The 19,636-nt window shown below is 41.1% G+C and overlaps 1 protein-coding gene across 4 annotated transcripts in view; it reads left to right on the top strand.

Annotated features, from left to right (window-relative positions):
• Nucleotides 1-19,636, top strand: part of enah (ENAH actin regulator) — a 145,487-nt gene that overhangs the window by 57,147 nt on the left and 68,704 nt on the right. For all 4 annotated transcript variants that reach the window (XM_084081834.1, XM_084081836.1, XM_084081835.1 and 1 more), the window contains exon 2: nucleotides 17,770-17,935. In XM_084081834.1, the coding sequence (XP_083937960.1) occupies nucleotides 17,770-17,935 (166 nt within the window). The remainder of the gene's footprint in view (nucleotides 1-17,769; nucleotides 17,936-19,636) is intronic.

Below are 19,636 nucleotides of genomic sequence, written 5' to 3'. Positions count from 1 at the left end.
CCATTTGTACCCTAGTGAAACATCACTTCACTCTTGCCGAGGTGTGTTTTTTCTACATAGTCCCGCATTGGCCTTTTCCTCCCATTCTCTGTTAAGCCGTTCAATCCGGGAAAGCATCTGTGTCATTTTAGATTTGAGCTATAACCATTATCTTATACTTTGGCTGTTCGAAAATAGCAGATCTACAAGCTCGTAGTACGGCACCGAGTGCCACGCTATGAGCTTTTACTCAAATCTTTGCTTCTGGAGGTCCCTGGAACAAAATATTTTACAAATGTTCACTTTAATGTGCGGAATTTGAATCCATCTCTGATCAGGGATACAGATATATGAGGTCTGGTGGAGCATTGATATGTTGGGTTTGCTGTGGTGGGGGTGTGGTGCTGTAAAGCGGATTTTGAATGTGATATGGATATGTATTGTTTGACTGGTGTTTTTGTTTTTTTTGTTTTTGTCTTGTTCGGTCTGTGTTTGTTTATATATCCTTTTATATGTTTATATATTTTGTATTCATTTTGTATCTTTAATTTTATGTCTTCATGTCTTGGGGTGATAATGGAATCCGTATTGAGCTTTTTTATTTTATTGGTTGCTTTAAAAAGCTTTTCTGTATCCTGCTACATGCATTTAATGCTGAAAACTGCTATGGAAAAACCCAATAAACAAAGTAAAAAAAAAAAAAAAAGATGTTCACTTTAAAACAAATATATTCAAGTAGTTGCAAAAGTTTTCACAATAAAAAAAAAAAATAGCAGTTCTACAAGCATAGCACTCCGTGCCGCGCTATGTATGAGCTTGTACATCTGCTATTTTTGAATAGCCAAAAACATCTAAAATGACAGAGATGCGTTCCCGGGTTGAATGGGTTAAAGTGCATGTGTTTTCATGGAGAGCAGTTGGAAAGCTGACTCCCGTGCTTGCATTGCAGTACGACTCATACTGTTGTGTGCTGTGCTACACCTCATGAAACACCACGTAGTGTACATGTGCAGAGTCGTCCACGTGCATGTATGATTCAGTGTTGGTGTAGCAATTGGTGTGTGTGTGTGTGTGGCAGTCGACACAGCCCCAGCAAAATCATTGATAGGTAACCAAATGGTGTCAAATGGGGGTCCATGGTCTAATGCATATCAATCTGGGGGTGCTGGACAGGAAAACGTTTGAGAACCACTGGTCTAGTGGCTCTGTGAATGCTTCTGATTACAAGGCTGATATGCTGTTCATTCAGCTAGAGCAGTCGTTCTCAACCAGTGGTCCGGGGACCACCAGTGGTCCTTGAGGGGATTCCAGGGGGTCCCCAGCAAAAGGTGTTTTCCCCCCTTTATCCATAGTACGTATTTTTCATCATTTTCAAAAAATATTTTGCATTTTTTAACACAAATCTTCTCTTCTGGGGGTTCCTGGCACAAAACATTTTCTATCAGCTAGAAGGACTCTCTGCCTGCTAGCTGATGGTTGCTAGCACTCATACTGACACATGCAGTCCAACACACATAAAGTACAAAGTACTCGCTGCGCACACACACAAGCACTGTGATGTATTACAGACATGAACACTCTTAAATAACAGAAATAACAGAAACACACTTATTAACAGCAATACATGGACACACACACACACACACACACACACACACACACAGAGTAACATACTGTACCCACAGAAATACAGTGAGACACACACACACACACACACACACACACACACACACACACACACACACACACACACACACACACACACACACACACACACACACACACACACACACACACACACACGATACAATGGCTGTACACACAGCAATGTGGGTTATACATAGTCCCAAAGGTGATGATGTCTCAGTCACACTTTATATATAGATATTTTTACTGTTATGCTACACACATTGTTGCTACACCTCTCTCTCTCTCTCTCGCTCACTGTCTCTCTCTCATTGTCTCTCTCTCTCACACACACACACACACACACACACACACACACACACACACACACACACACACACACACACACACACACACACACACACACACACACACACAGTTTCTCTCTCTCTCTCTCTCTCTCTCTCTCTCTCTCTCTCTCTCTCCTACTATATCTGGCATTCAGAATGACTCATACTAGTGAGTGGAGTGTATTTTCATGTGTTCCTCTGTGTCTGTCTGTCTATTGGCAAGGTGAACTGAAGGCAATCCCTGAGAACACGCAACACAAACCAAGCAGCCAGCTACTTCTGAGTGGCTCTCACACACACACACACACACACACACACACACACACACACACACACACACACACACACACACACACACACACACACACACACACTGCATTCAGTCTCATGATTCTGTATTGTAGATCACTGAAAATGGACAAACCAAACACAGCCATCATCAAAAAAGATGGGTCTATTCCAGGCATCATAGCTTGTTTCTGTGTTTGAATTTGTACCCATTGGTCCAGTAAGATATCTCATCTAATACATAAGTTGAATTATTTAGTCTTGCTCCTGGCTTCAATCTCTCTCTCTCTCTCACACTCACACTCACACACTCTCTAGTTCACTCTCTCCTCTCTCTGTTTCTCAACTATTCCCTCCATCTTTCTTCTCTTTTTAGCATTGCATCCATGTGTGGCTGTGTTGCTACGGTGATGGCTTCGTTTGCTATGCCCATAAAAAGGCAGCTGGGTGGATTCTGTGACGATTATTTACAAAACTTGTAAATGTTCCCTCTTCCTAAAAACCCTGACAGGGTACTCTAATAATGATATCGGACTTCACATTATAATATAATACATCTATTATAAAAGGTAAGAGGTATTGCACCTCTATCCAAAGTACTTTACAATGTGCTTCACACACACACACACACACACACACACACACACACACACACACACACACACTTACTTTCCGGCTCTGAAACAGCCGCTAAAATTAAGCTATTTCTCTTCCTGATATCTCTCATCTCTGTCCCTTAATCTGTTATTCTTCATCATTCCTCTCACACCCATTTCTCTCTCTCTCTCTCTCTGAGCATAAACTTGAGCCTCAAAAGCCACAAGCCTCTGAGGGGTTTGGAGCAACATGGTAAAAGTGTTTAGATGTGTGTGTGTGTGTGTGTGTGTGTGTGTGTGTGTGTGTGTGTGCAACCGGCTGTGTGTCTGGGGTGGGGGGTTGCATTTGCGTTAGGTGAAACTTTTAGAAATGTTTACCGTTTTTGTGTGTATCTGTGCATGCGTATGTGCACGCATATAGCTGTGTGTGTTTACTGAGCAGAAACAAGTACGTCATGTATGTACTCTTGAGATTGAGTCTCCCACTCTCCCTGCATGCAAGTGTTACACGTAGCCGGCAAGGGCAACTGACAGTTATCTGGGATTTTGTGGGATTGCATCAAATTGCAATATGTCCAATAGGCTATGTGCACAGCAGCCATATTGGAAAGAAATTGAGCCTCTTCCTTACTTCCTTCACAGGTCTTACCAATTACACTAATTAAGGCTCTGTTCAAACAGAGTCAGGGTGCTGATATTGTGCATGTTGGCTCACTGGAAACACTCTGCTACACCGGTGGGTCTCAGAGTATGGTCTAGGTACCCTCATGGTTCCTTGAGGGGGTTCCAAATGGCCCCTTACTGGTCCATTTGGTTCCATTTGTACACTCTCAGAGTGATGGGGTCCTTGAAATTTAAAAGTTTGAGAACCACTGTGTTACACTAAATGGAACAGGTCCTCAATTAGTACAATTGTCAAGACCTGAAGCAATATTTTTCCATTATGGCTGCTGTGCAATAGAGCCTAAACTGTGCCTAAATTTGTTTTTGTTTGTACGTACACTACAGTATACGTTTAGCAGACGTGTTGGATAGATACTCATATAGTCATCTATTGGTGGGATACACTAAGCATGTACAGAGCTACCAGTCAGAAACTCATTGTCTGAGGCAGTGGCGGAACAGAGCGCATGAACGGGCCCCCCCAAACCGAGGCAGTGTTCCGTGTGGGCGCTGCTGTTGAGCAGTGTGAGGCTTTAACTTTCCATACCAGTCAGGATGTTTTGATATCTTATTCAGCAACATTACTGCCAAAAAGTGGTGCAGTGTCTTCTGACATTGCTTGACACCGACATTGGCCTTCAGCCAAATGCTGTTCATTTGGCAGTGGCCGATTGGTCCATCAATTGTATCAGTTCTTTCAGTCACAAAGGTGGTGTGATTTGGAGGTGTGAAAATATATATTTGATAGTAGGCGTCATTGTTCTACAATGTCAATTAAACCAAAGTAGTGCGCGTTGATGGCCTTTGATACACAGCTGCCTACGTTGAGTCTGAAACTTTTTCGCATTACACTGACATCATTGACGACTCCTTGTTTCTTTATTCTTGCCTTTTCAACCAGCCTCGAGCGTACGTCCATGCTCGAGGATGCTGTCACTACAAGTTGTATTTTTGATACTCGCGCTGCTGAAACACTATAGCAGGCTATAATGTACCGGTCCGGCAGGCTACATGAGTCATTATTTCATATCTGACAACATTGAAGTAGAACTATCCGAAAGTGTAACCCCTAGACTCCGCTGTGATGGGCATGTACTTTACCCCTGCGCTGCGCCACAAGAGCACCAGACGAGAACTTGTATGCCAGTTGAAATCGATCATCATGTAGGTGTCAGTTGACCAAAAGAAAATAAACTCTCATGCTTTGTCTTTGCCATGCTTTTCAACTGTTAATCAGAGTTTTCTGCTTTCTGTGGGGGCCTCAATAAGTTCCTCTCCGCCTGCCCCTAATGACTTCCATGTGGCCTGGAACGCTGGCCTGCTCTGAACTGCACTACACTGTAAGGGACGGGAGAGAGTGTGGGGGGGGGGGGATGCATAGAAGGAAGATGGACTGAAGAAATAATGAAGTGAGACACCGTGAACATAGGTTAGATAGGAATTCTGAGAAAGGAGAGAGAGCGATGGAAAGAGAGGATAGACTTGAATAAAGAAGGAGAGAGAGAGAGAGAGAGAGAGAGAGAGAGAGAGAGAGAGAGAGAGAGAGAGAGGATGTTAAGTGTGGGTGGGATGCTCCCTAGATCCCCTCCATCCTGCAGCCTCTTCCTCATGGAGTCCATCTGGATTCCTCCTCCTCTTCATATGGTGGACATTTTGCCCTTACTTCATACTCACAAATATGAAGTAAGAGCATATTGTGAGAGCAAAAAGAGCAAACGTGAGAGGAAGGTTTATCCCAGTTGTTCTCAAAGTGGGGTCCTTGAGTTGGCTCCACAGTTTAACCACTTCAAATAGATCGGCTATTTAAAAAAATAATCTTGAAAAAAATTGGAAAACTTTGGAATAATTTTGAAACACAAATCTTGTACGGAGGGTAATATTTATATCTATATATATCTATATCTATCTATCTATCTATCTATCTATCTATCTATCTATCTATCTATCTATCTATCTATCTATCTATCTATCTATCTATCTATCTATCTATCTATCTATATATCTGATGGTGGTCCGCAGCCAAATACATATTAATTTGGGGTTCCTTGACATGAAAAGGTTTGGGAACCACTGGTTTATCCCACAGTAAGAAGCATTGTTCCATCCACCGCTCTACAGGATGCCTTTTAAGAAAGGCCCTGCATGATCAAGCCCCAGTGGCTTCAGTGGAGCTGCTCAGCGGCCAGCCGGTGGAACCGAGTGGTTGGACCGAGCAGCTCCCAGGTGGCTGGCCCCGCTTTGTGGAGCTCCGCTCTGATCCTCTCCTCCGTCTTTGTTGCCGTGTTTTGTTTTCAGCTTTGGATGTTTGTACTGTGGCTTGTTGGTAAGGCCAGCCAGCCATGGCATTGTCCACCAAGTTGAGGGGACAGAGAGAGTGAGTGACACGGGGGAAGGGGGGAGGGGGGAGTTGGGGGGGCGGGGGGGGGGGAGTTGGAGCAGAGGAAAAAAGAGAAAGCGAAAAGTAAAAGAGGGATCGGGGAAAAAAGAGAAAAATCTGAGGGAAGAAAAGAGAACAAGAGAGGTACTTCATGTGATGTGTGTAAATGTGTCTGGGCTGTTTACTGATGAGTCAACTCTGTAATTCAAAATCCTGAGTGTCATTTCAACTTAGATGGTATATAAATGGACCCGTACGAGAGTTAAATTGAAACTTGAGATTAATTGGCGGTGTGACAACGGCATGTCAAAAGACAGACTCGGTCAATTAAATCGGGCTTAGTTCTCTCTCTCTCTCGCTAGCTCTCTCTCCCTCTCTCTCTCTCTAGCTCCATCTCTCTCTCTCTGTCTCTCCCCAACTCAGAATTAGGATAACTTACAGTAGTGTCTGGATGTGTGTGGTGGTATAGGGGCGGTGTCTGTCAGGCAGTGTCTGATGGGAAACAGAGGATGCGGTGAGGGTGAGAAACTGATGCCAGAATAGAGGTTGACTGCTTGAATGACTCTGGTTCAGTGGAATCATGTGTTCAAATAGCAAGAGGAAAACATCCAAGCTATGGCAACAGAGCAGAGCAAACACACAAAACATGACCCTGGAAGCGAGAGCATGGCTATCAACAATTTTATTATAAGGGTAAATATCACACAGCTTATTGCGTATGGATTTTGTGTCGTATAGTTTTAACATTTAGTCTTCTAACATGGTGGCTATAATTGAGCGGCTATAATTGAGCTGCAAGTACTGAAAACTGCCCGCAGATGAAGAATGTTTGTTTCTTTGAAACATGCTGAAAATCAATACTTGATTTTCCCATGTTATTAGATGGTTTCCGGTCCAGTTATTACACATTACACGAGTTGTCGATTGTACCTTTTTTGCAACTTATTGTTTTTATTGTTGTTGTTATCAGGAGAGACAATACATTTATGCATAGCAGTGCATCATACTTCACAATAAAATATTTAAATTAAATATTTCACATTGTCTGCCTAGCGAGACAGCACGAAATAAAAGGAGAATAAGAAAAGTAAAAAACGAAGCGCCTTTTTTGTGTTGTCTAATTTTAGTTTGTTGGTCCAAGTCCAAGTTCTCAGCCTCAAGTAGTGATGCAATAAGTTGTCACGATGTGTCATTGTACAAAAAATGTTTTCACGTTCTCCAATACCGTCTACTGTGTAGACACCTAGCCAAAGTGAAGTCAGTATGATCACAGAGAACAACGAAATGCTTCTCCACTGAACGTACCTACTGTACATCTCATCAAATTGGGGGGCCTGTGGTCATATTTAGAGGTCCTTGGCATGGAAAATTAGAAGAGCAAAATAATGATGGGTGATCAAAATGAGAAACATATGGTGCATTCGGAAATACAGTACACTCTGAGAATCTGCTCCAATCTCAGACCATTCTCGTTTTGACGTCATAGAGCACTCTGGTGTCCGTTTCATTTACTTTTTTTAAAGATTGATTTTTTGGGGCATTTTATGCCTTTATTATGATAGGACTGTTGACAGTTGGCTGACAGGAAAGGGGGAGAGAGAGATGGGGCATGACACGCAGCAAAGGCCGTCGGTATCGGGACTCGAACCCGCGACACACTGTCAGGCTACATTGTAAGGCTAGGTGCCTGGACCGCTGCCGTAGCGGTATCAGTTCATTTACGAACGGTCAGTATAACCCATTATTTATGGCCTGATTCACTGCCTTTTACTATTATTTTAATGTTTTATGCTTTTCCTTTTCTTTTTTGCTTTATTGTTAAATTAGTTGTAATTGTGTTCTTGCTCTGTAAAGCACATTGAGCTGCATTTCATGTCATGAAAGGTTCTTTACAAATAAAGTTTATTTGTTTATTTATAAAATATTATTATTTTATTATTATTATTATTATTAACTAACACTGCTATTTCTATCTTTTAAAATTAATTAGAATGAACGTTAATTCACCCCATCTAAACGGGATCATTACCTGTTTTGTTACACATACATGTGTGTTGAATGTACCAAACAAGCTGCAATCATTGCAATGATTTCCTCCGTCATTATTATGACGCTCGAGACAACCCGTCTTCTCACTCGGAGCGGTCGCTTCACTCTCTCTCTCTCCTCCCAACCCTTCTCCATCACCAGCCACTTCCTCGGGTTATTTCCATGCAGTGGTGGGAAAAGTACTCAAATGTTTTACTTAAGTAAAAGTAAAGTAAAAAAAGTACCAATACTGCAATATAGAAATACTTAAATTAGTTACACTCACTGTGAGCTTATAGATCGGCTATTTTCAAATAGCCTATGTGTAAAATAGGGCTAAAGTGGTTAATGTATGTTTTATATCCACGTTCCAGATCTGAAAAGTAACTAAAGTTTTCAAATAATTGTAGTGGAGTAAAAGTACAACATTTGCCTCTTGAGATGTGGTGGAGTAGAAGTAGTAGTAGTAGTAAAAGTATTGGAAATTGGAAATGCTCAAGTAAAGTACAAATACCTCAAAATTGTTCTTAGGTACTGTACTTAAGTAAATGTACTTAGTTACTTTCCACCACTGCTTCCATGGAGTCAGACAGGATGTGACATCACAGCAGCACTGTCCCCGGAGGGGTGCTTGGATCTCTTTGAAGTCAGGGCGGTTGTTAAACTGAGAGCTTCATTAACATTAATAGAGGAGATGAAAATATTCTCATCACATATTCCATTCTCCACTGCTGCTGTTCTTCTCCATCCCTCAGACGCATTTCCTTTCCATTTCTCGCTTTCTCGCTCTCGTCAGTGTGTCTCTCGCCACCTGCCTGTATAAAGGGTGGGTGGACAGACCGTCCGGGGGTCTTCCATGATGGCTAAAATGGTTTATCTCTTTAAAATTGCAGTTGCATTATAACAAACCTTTGAACATTATTATTTTGACAGTAGACAGTAGAGTAGCAGCCTATAGCGATTAGCAGATTAAGCACAAAACAATTAGACCTGACAAATTTCATCAATGTGTCTTTGAACCCTTGTGTGATTAATTAACAATTACAGTAGGTCTCTTAAGCTAGATCACAGGTTGCACCTCACGATTATGGCTACAATGATAATCCTAATTATTTTGCTTAATATTGTAATCACGATTATTAATTTAGGTTTTTTATTCATCTACTTAATACCTTTGTCCCTTATCTTTGGCCTAATGGTCTGTAACAACGTCTGGGATTATATTGTGCCTGTGCCTCATCCCTCGGATGGAGATATGAAGTACTATCTGCTTATTATCTCGTTTAATGTAGTAATGGAAGTTGAGGGAATGGAGATAAAGGAAAGGTAACAGCTGACCAAATAAGATGTTTGAATTAATTGCCAATAATACCAATAATATTATATTATTTTTGATTAATTGTGCTACTTGATAGTGCCACTACAGTGGAGAGGGTAGTGGAGTGACATGTAGCAAATTGTTCGGCCTGCGGGAAATGGAACTGGGGAACGAAACAGAAAAAAAAACATTTAACTTGAACATAATATGTCAGATGTCTGAGTGCACATACACAAACAAGCATTGAGTAACAATTTTTTTCCCCCTTTTTTTCCCCTTTTTCTTTTTTTTTAGCTCCTGCTCTGCAGTGGTTCTCAAACTTTTTATTTCAAGGGCGCCCGTCGCCCAGTTTGGTTATGTGTTAGGCTAAGGACCCCCATAACTCTTTGAGTTACGGGTCCATTTGGTTCCATCTGCTCCTTACATCAATGGGACAATCAAAGTCGCCTCATAAGAAAAGTAGTCGTAATGTTTTGCTAGCCAGCACTTGCTGTTATTTCTGAGGTTGGCAAATTTGCTTACTTTAACCTTGTAGATCAGAGCAGAACGATCCGACACACTAAATAGCTTCCATTAATCCATTAAGACCGGGAACGCATCTGTGTCATTTTAAGATTTCTTTGGCTGTTCAAAAATAGCAGATATACAAGCTCTGTTGTTTTGTTTTTTTGAAAAATCGTGGAAAATTTGTGCAAATCTTTGAATATATATATTTTTTAAGTGAACATTTGTAACTCAAATCTTTGCTTCTGGGGGGTCCCTGCCCAGGACCACTGCCAAATACATATCATTTTGGGTGGTCCTTGACATGAAAAAGTTTGAGCACCACTGATATATAGCAACTTTCAGAAACCAGTTAGGATTTAGAAGATATTTGTAGATGCGTTCACGGATTTGATTTTTGATTTGATTTATTTATTCGCACAATAAAAAAACAGAACAAAGGTAACATTATTAAAACAATGCAGAAATAAGTGCAGGTGAGAAAAGGAAACCCATAAAGGGCTTATAAAGGTTCTCACCTAAAAATAATAAACAAGTAGTTAAACATAATAATCAAACATAAGACACGACAAACACAAATACCTTGAGTGCAGTTGAATGTGTGACTTTAATGGAGAACTGGCTATGTGTGGTACGGCTAGGGAGGGGTACGGTAAGGGAGGATGGAGATTATCGGATTGTCTAGTATTATGATTATGAACTTGTGAGTTGGTCTTAAAATATTCTTTAAAAGGTGTAGGAAGCATATTTGAAAGGTGAGTGCATTTATAGATGAAAGAACAGGATTGAATGGGTTAATAGGGTTTTATTCAATGCGATGATGTGAATGATTTCAAGCAACAAGCTCTTCCTCAGACTTTGTCCGAGTCTGAGGAGGAGCTGGCTTGTTGCTCAAAACGTCACAAGTGTGTCTGTGTATGTGTCTACAGTAATTGCTTTGTAGGTCATAAGGCTATTAGAGACCCTTCCACGGCACTAAGCAATAAAACTTGTTTAAATGTAGTTCTGAAGCCTTTGCGCAAATCAGTAATGCATGATTTCCTGTGTACAGTGCATTCAAGTAAAAGACTAGATTAAAAAGTCCCTGATTCATAGGGTAGGGCAGCTATACAGGCAGACAACAAAGTTAATGCTGTAATGTAGTTAACCACTTAAATATACTTTGTTGACCGGGGTACCTCGGTCACCTCGGGTCACCTCCTTTCTGCCCTCTACACCAGATTTATTCGCCGAAAATAGCTGATCTGCACGCTCACAGCCCGTGGCACTGCAACTTTTGTCGTTGGATTTTGTCCACAATTCCATGCTGTATTGATGTTGGTACCATAGGAGAGACAACAGGCAAACGTGGATCAAAATAGCAATTATTTAATTAAGTAATGCAGATGTTTGACAATAATTTAACTCTTCAGAGCGTAAAATTATTTTTTTTACTCTCTCAAGAGTTAAAGATCTATGTGTTCATAATATGAACACATAGATCGGTAATATGGTTACCAACCATAATAGGTTGGTAACCATATTATGGTTACCAACCCTCCATCATTTAGCTTGGGACCACCTGGAACCCCCTCAAGGACCACTGGTTGAGAACCACTGATGTTGTGTAAGAGGTAGAGTCATAGACAGAGTGTGTGTACTCTATGTGAGAGAGAGAAAGAGAGGGGGTCCGTAGGAAGTGATGTCCTCCCTGGAGAAGTTTTAAAGCACTGCCAAAATAGACTCTTTGCAGTGAACACTGTTTGCGGTGTATTTAATGTGAGTGCTTGCACTCCACACAGAGACTTTTTTTGTTTTTGTTTTAACCCATTACGACCCTACGAAATGCCTATCAGTACTGTAGTTCTCAAACCTTCTCTGCCAAGGACCCACAAAATTATGTATTTGGCCCCATCTGAAAATGTTTTGTTTAGTGTTTTACTTAAAGGACGACTTCACCGCTTTTCAACCTATCTTCATATAATTGGTCCTCACTAATACTCATGATAAAATGGTACAATCTTTTTCTACTCGGTCTGTGTGTCAGAGGAGGGCTGTGGACAGTTCAGAGTCCCATCTACCAGTGACATCATCAATGGGGAATCCAAGCTAATAGAAACTGCAGGCTTTCTATTCCTGGAAAGTTGCAATGCAATAAAAGAAGCCATTGTTCTCGTGTTAATAAAAATCTAAATACAAAATGTGAAATCTTGTTGGGAAAAAAAAATCATGCCTAACGATGATGTCACTGGTAGGGTTTCTGGACTGTCCACAGCCTTCCTATGAGACACAGACCGAGTAGAAAAAAATTGTACCATTTTATCATGAGTATTAGTGAGGACCAATTATATGAAGATAGGTTGAAAAGCGGCGAAGTCGTCCTTTAAGTAAAAGTACCAATACTGTAACATAGAAATACTCTGTTACAAGTAAAAGTCCCGAATTCAACATTTACTTGAGTAAAAGTACAAAAGTATTAGTGTTAAATGTAATGTAAAATATTTTCGAAGTTCGAACACTCACGGCACGAAGTGACGCGCTGTGAGCTTGTATGTCTACTTTTTTTAAACCACTGCTCTAAATCCTAAGAGCTATATATAGCTAAAATCTAAAATGACACTGAAGCTTTCCTGGTTTTAACGGGTTAAAGATAAATGTGGCATCCGGATACTGTGAGAAAAACAAAACAGCCAAAGGTAATATCCCAGATGGTGTTATTGTGGACAGTCAACGGGCCAGTGAGGGACAATGATCGTGTCATGTAATGTTAGCTTTATTGCACGCTACAGCGATGTGTTCAGAGGGTTTTTACACTACAGTGACTTGTCCCTTAACTCCTCTCTGCATTAGGCTTCTGGTTGGATTCCTCTGGCTTCTAGCTAGCTGAGCTGTGGTCGGAACGGGATAAGACAGCCCAGGCCTCGGGTCGAAATGCGCACACACACACACACACACACACACACACACACACACACACACACACACACACACACACACACACACACACACACACACACACACACACACACACACACACGTCTGCTTGCATGGATGCTTTTTACAAGCACATACCCTATCTCTGAGAGATACATACATATGTGTGCATGCAAACTGCTGTATACTTATTTTACAAATATTTATATACATACATCCGCTTTTCTTTCTCTCTTTCCTGTACGTGTGTACTGTACACACACAAACATGCACATTGTCCATCTCCGTCATTGAGACAAACACACACACACACACACACACACACACACACACACACACACACACACACACACACACACACACACACACACACACACACACACAGAGAGAGAGCCTGCGGTGATTGATTGTTAGTTGGAATGTTACAGGCCAGAGCTGTGGTCTGTCCAGTGGTTTCCGAGCGCCATATCATTCCATGGCAGTGAACAAGGGCTCTCCACCAACTTCCCATCGCACCACACCAAACAACCACAATCAGCAACACACGCAGCCATGCAACAAATACCTTGTATTGCTTGAACTCCAGGCTGGAGTGTTTAAATGGCCTCAGTGATTGATTCCAGGCCGTCCGAAAGCCCCCTGACCGCACATTACGTTGTGCGGGGGGTGTTCTCAACCACGTTGGCCCTATATAGTTTGTTGTACGAGATTTGTAAAGTCTTTGAACATTTTTCGCCTATAATGACATGCCCAAAAATAGGGACTCCAGGGTTTATGTGGTTAATATTTCAAATAGGCTTTGGCTTAGTATTTTTCTTTGCAAACGTGAAAACACTGGAGGGATTTGTTTCTGAACCAGTCAGGGTTATAGGCTATATGTACATTCAGAAGAGAGGGATTTAACAGTTCCATTCTAGCTCCATTCTGGGTGGCCTGTTATTATTTCCATACTGTATAGCAGTCATGCTAACATTTTCTTGCTCTAAACCTCTGTACCCAGTAGCAGCTGTTGCATAATCAGTGTGCATCTGTCCATCACCCAGGGCAAACTGCTGGGAAAAAAATACCCTTTTCCTTGCCAAACTCACCTGGTTCAACAGTTTAATCCTTTAATAATTGTACTGTATTTCAGTGACAGTGACCCATTAGTAAATTGTACAGTTTTCTTTTTCTTTTCCTTCCTTTCTTTTCTCCACTATATTAATTTTTGAGTCTGATAAAATGGCAAGCTGTGCAAAGGCTATGCTTACATTTGTTTAGGTGTTAATTCGATTTCAGTCTCTCTTCTAGTGTTAAAACATATAATGAGTCAACTGAGAGAAGGTACTCAAGTGTTCAAGTTCAAGTTGTTGAATAGTTCCGCTTATATCACAAGGACATGTATTAGTGATTAAGGTGTGTAGGTAGGTACTGTACATCTTTATAGCTAAATATTTCACAGCTGATTTTTGGTGGTTTTCTGTGTACACTACCCCATGCATGCAGATGAAACTGAATTCATACTTGGTGTGATGCTTTGAGTCTTGTAGTATATTATCACTCTAGCACATGTATTTTTAAATACACAAGGTGAGTGGATCCGCTTCCCCACTCACCGCTCTTCCCCAAATGCTGTATTCACACATCTCATATTTATTTTCCTTTCCCTCTGCATTTTGGCTATTTTCCCCCCTCCCATCATTTTACTATTTTTTTCTCCAAGCAAGCATTGGCTCTCTTGTGCCTTGATCTCTTGAAGCTATGTTGAACACTTTTAGCACCTACACAAATTCAAAGTGGATTCTGCCGCAATATGAAATACTATCATCCTTCATGGAAGATGTCTAGTCTAGCGCAAAAAAATAATACGCGTCACCAATACCAGTGTTGGAAGTGCTTCCGCCAGTGGATGAAATGGGTGGTAAAACAACAACCATATAGTCTGTTTCATATAGTATTTGCAGTATTTGGGTTGAAGACCGGCTTTTTTCGGCGGAGAGATTTGGTGTTGAGGGGAAAAAAGGAGGGGACCAAGACACCAGGTATGGAGCCCTGGGGACAAAGATCCTTGAATAGGTCTTAATGCTGTGAAAGTACCTTACTGCAGAAGTGTCCTCTCTCTCGCTCTTTCTTTCTCTATCCGTCTCTCTGATGGGAATATAAAGGACTGATGAAGAAGGTAGGAGCAAAGAGCAGGAGGTGCAGGGAGAGAGACAAAGAATGATGTGATGGTCCTGCAGAGAGAGAGAGGTAGAGAAAGATTGACAGAGAGAAAGGAGATGTAGAGAGAGAAACAAAGAGAGAGAAGACGGGAGACATACTGTAATACCTTAGATTAATGTTCTTAGCATTTCTCTGCTCAGCGGGAATGGGATAACGACAAGAATAGAACAGAAATTGTCTGCTGGAATGTTCATGTTCCAAAGCCCTGTGAAGGTGCAGTGACGTGCTACTCAGCGCAGCCGATAGAACTAACCGGTCCCAGAATGAACTAGAAAAAGTGCTCCTCGGAGCACAGGTCTCCGCCAGGTCAGGTACGTTATTGTGGCCTCCTGGTGGCGCTATAATAGGCCAATGTGAAAAGGGTGGCATTTCTTCTTAGGCCTTTCACGGCAATCGGACACTGCATTCATGATTTTAATCATTTTGTAACAAAAATCTGTTTTGCTAAATTAGACCTGCTGGTGGCGCTATATATAACAGGCCAATGTGAAAAGGGTGGCATTTCTTTCTCGGCCTAGTGGGAATGTGCGTGTGAAATGTCACGTAAATCGCAAGCTGCGTTCATGATTTGAGGCATTTTGTTCAAAACAGACCAATCCTGCAGACATTGGAAGCCAACCTTAGCCAATTATGGAATATGGAAAATTGGACAGATCCGTGTTGATCACATGAGTATAGAGATACTGTGTACCGATTTGCATGACGTTTGGATAAAATCTGTAGGAGTAAGTGGGTTTTGCACAAATCAGCCTCCTGGTGGCGCTATAACAGGCCCATGTGAAAAATTCTGAATTGGCATCCAGGGAGTGTGTGTGCACAGTTTCGCAGCGACCGGGCCAACGGTGCCGGACATTAGCTGCTCGCGGACAGACAGGACACACAAACGGAAGGACGTAAGGACAGGGTGCAAAACATACTCTCTCGGAGACAATCATTTGTTTATATATTTCTGCATTTCTGCATCCTGATTTTGTAGAGTCCTAGACTACAGATCAGTGTTTTGAAATCAATTAAAAAACATGTAAGCATAAAAAAAGAAGGAACAAAAAAAGCTTTAGATAGTTTGTGCTTATTTCTTATCTGACATCATACAGTACAGTAGATAACTTTTTCTTTCCCTTTCATATTTTTTAAATTTTGAAAATGTGCCCAAAATGGGGACGCCAGGGTTAATGTTGTTAATTTACCTCTGAGTTTTATCTTCCCTTCTCTCTGTATCTCTCTGCTTCTTAGTGAAAGGTATTTTAGCAGGCTGGTGGGGATCAAACAAAGCACAACGTGGATTTCAAGTCTTATCAGTTAATGAAGGAACACTGGATGTGATAGTCCATAGGGCTTTAGGCAGCTCTCGATGAGGTTGTAGAGGAGGTGAATTAATTTCCATCTATTGCTTCAGTTATAAGTCTTTGAGTGTTAGGATCATAATGGTCAAATAATCCAAAATGTTTTGTCGTCATACGACCAATAATGAAAATAGCTGAGCTTATTATCGCTATTTTTGAAAATGTCGTTTTCTTTTAATGTTTTTGTGTGTGCAATACTCCTTTATCTGATGTAGTCGTTAAACATGTTGTCTGACATGTTGGAGTATCAGGCTTATCTCACATTGTCTTACACTGCACCATTATATTGGTGCAGCAGTACAAACATGACACAAATCTCAGTCAATCAGTTAACGCTGATTGGCTGTGGCACAAATGAAATGCGAAGCTCTGCCAATCCGCAAAGCCGACGGGTCGGGTTGGCCAATCAGGAAGCTGATGCCCACACCCCTCCCAAACCGCAAAGAGATTCGGCGTGTCCTCTGCAGACCCACGGACAGTCAGATAGATACAGGTATCCAGGGGTTTTCGGTTCTTGGAAACTGTCCCATATGACCCCCACACCATATGACAGGTTTGAGGCCGGTTGGACGCAGCAGTTAGATAAGCAGAAACTGGTTTTGTAACGTAATAGATGGATAGACTAGACCAGTCCCCAATGGGCACCGGCCTACTTGGAAACGTTAATAAATAATAATACCTGAAATTAATAATGATGCCTGAAATGTATATAGCGTTTTTTTAAGTACTCAAAGTCACTTTACATATGTGTGAAATGTATTCCCCGCCGAGTTATGCAATACTTGTTTTTGGCACACCATGTTTAGCCCTTTGACAACAACATTACTGCTGACCATTTTCCAAAGCATTTTGGTTTGCGGTTAGTTTGATTTTCTTTGTCAAAGTTATGTTGTTATTGTGTTTTTTAATTAAAAGCAAGGAATTGATTTGAATAATCAAGCTGAAAATAGAAAAGCAGTATCTATTAAGACACAGGAATGTCTTTCTTCCTTTCTGCTATGTTCCTCCAATATAAAATCCTGAGATGAGTAATGAGTAGATCATATGAATAATTAATTTGAGTTTTTGTTTAATAATGCTTGCATAATAAGGCTTCCTTCCTTCGCTGCACTGTAATTACTGTCTTTTCTATTGAATGTACTTGCATCCTCATTATTGTGAAAATAAACGAAATTAAAAAAAGAAAAATAAATGTGTTCATTTATTGAGAAAAATAAAAAAAATAAACTCATACGGCTAAACTTTGAGGACGGTATGAAAAATAACTTGCAGAGACTTGGAACTCTCACACTTGCCATGTGTAAAAATGGTCATAAGGGGACATTTTTTCAGAGTTACATTAACATTCATGATCTTACATTATAAGCTTTCTTCTGGATTCTCTGCCCAACTCAAAGAAATTAGATTATTACTCTTTCACAGATTTAACAGGAAAAACTGAAAAGACGAGCACATTCAGATGCCAAACGAACACAGTAAAACCTTCAGTGATAATTCATCAAATTGTTACGGGTGCATTTAGTTACATTTGCACAGCACACTCACACTCACTCTCTCTCTCTCTCTGTCATTGTCTTTGCAGTGAACAGAGTATCTGCCAGGCGCGGGCCGCAGTCATGGTGTACGACGATGCCAACAAGAAGTGGGTCCCCGCTGGCGGCGCCACGGGTTTCAGCCGCGTTCACATCTACCACCACACGGGCAACAACGCCTTCCGCGTGGTCGGACGCAAGATCCAGGACCATCAGGTCAGTGAGTGGGAACTGGGGGTTCGGGGCAGGATTTTAGCAAGGCTCCCATTGTAGATATACAGTAGTATAGACCCTTAAGGAACATAAGCCCTATAAGACCTGAGAATGTGTATGTGAGTGCGTTTTTGTGCGTGTACTGTACATGCATGTGTTTCTGCTTCTGCATAGCATCACGTTTTATTATATTTCTTTGTGTGTGCCAGTACAGAAAGTACCTAAATTACTCCTCACAATATAGCAAATGCTTGAAGACGAGTATCTAACCAGATCAAGGCACGTTATTTACAGTAAAATGTGTGTAAGTCATTTCAACATCATAAGGCAATTCAAAGTGCTTTACATAAAACATTAAGCGTTAAGTCATCAGGACACACAGCATAATGAACAGTAAACACATTATAAAAGGTTGTTTGGAAAACAACAAAAAGAAATTTACAGCACAGATAGGCAGCGGCAAACAGGTTTTTTGCTTTGATTTAAAAGAACTAAGAGTTGTAGCAGACCTGATATGTGGAGTTGGTTCTGATTCTGGGTACAGAATGCAGACCTGTCCCAGACGATTGGACGGATAGATCATGATGTAGTACAAGATCAGACGTCTTGCAGACAAGGAACTTGTGTGTGTGTGTGTGTGTGTGTGTGTGTGTGTGTGTGTGTGTGTGTGTGTGTGTGCACGCGTAAAATGTCATGTGTATGTGAGTGAGAAACCATCCAACCCACTGAACTCTTCGCCAGAGGCAGCAAACACTGGCTCAGCAATCCTACAATCCTCTCTGTCTTATTTATCAGCTCTTCCATGTGGGCAGAGAGAGAGAGGGGAGGATAAGTACTGACTACTCCACTCCACACTACTCACAGAGGACTTCATTTATCACTCCCGCTGGACTCGATGTCCTCTAGAGCCCGACCCATGCCAGATTTTTGGATTCATAGATGGAGTCATAGACCACTGTTGAAAATGTTTGACTGATATTTTGCCAGAAAGTGCAAAATGTTCTAATCAAAAACTAAATAAAAAAACAAACCAAAAACTTGCTTCTATTTTTGAAATTTCTTTTTGAGGTTGAAAGTGTTAAAACATTGCACATCGGCTGCATAATTCCCAATACGGATGTGGTCAAAACAGCAAAATAATGACATTTCGGCCCAGCCGATATAGTGGTCTGGCTCTCCTCTCTTCTCTTCATCTCTGCTTGGGGTTAGGGTTTTAGGGAATGCCTCTACTAACAACTAGGTGGTCACATTTTCACTCAACAGTCCACCCACTGCTAATTAGCTACTGTAGGCACCTCCAGGTGTCTGTGCAATAATGTGCATTATTTTGTCATTTGACACAGACAGTAGATGTAAAGTGCTGTGGAAGAATATTCTAATGACAGGCTTCTCATTGCCCTCATTTAGAAACCCCCCAGGATAGCTATTTTTAAACAATTATTTTACAGCACTTTTGCCTTGGTAGACTTGATGGATACACTGAGCTAACGAGAGACAGAGGGAGGAATGAAGGGAAGAAGAAACAGATTCATAGAGAGACAGGGTGAGACTGAGACATTTTATTTAGTTTCTTTCAAAGCTTTTTTTTCTCCCTCTCTTTTTCAAAGGAGATCTGGCCAAGTTACGTTAGTGCAGAGAGTAGTACAATAAACTGCATAAGTTGAACCCACAATGTCATTAATCACATTTTGTGCGTGTGTGTCT

Source organism: Gymnoscopelus microlampas (assembly GCF_963454915.1).
Source record: "Gymnoscopelus microlampas genome assembly, chromosome: 16".
Classification (NCBI taxonomy): Eukaryota; Metazoa; Chordata; class Actinopteri; order Myctophiformes; family Myctophidae; genus Gymnoscopelus; species Gymnoscopelus microlampas.
Note: the sequence above shows the minus strand (reverse complement) of the source record. Positions and strands in the feature narration are given on the sequence as shown.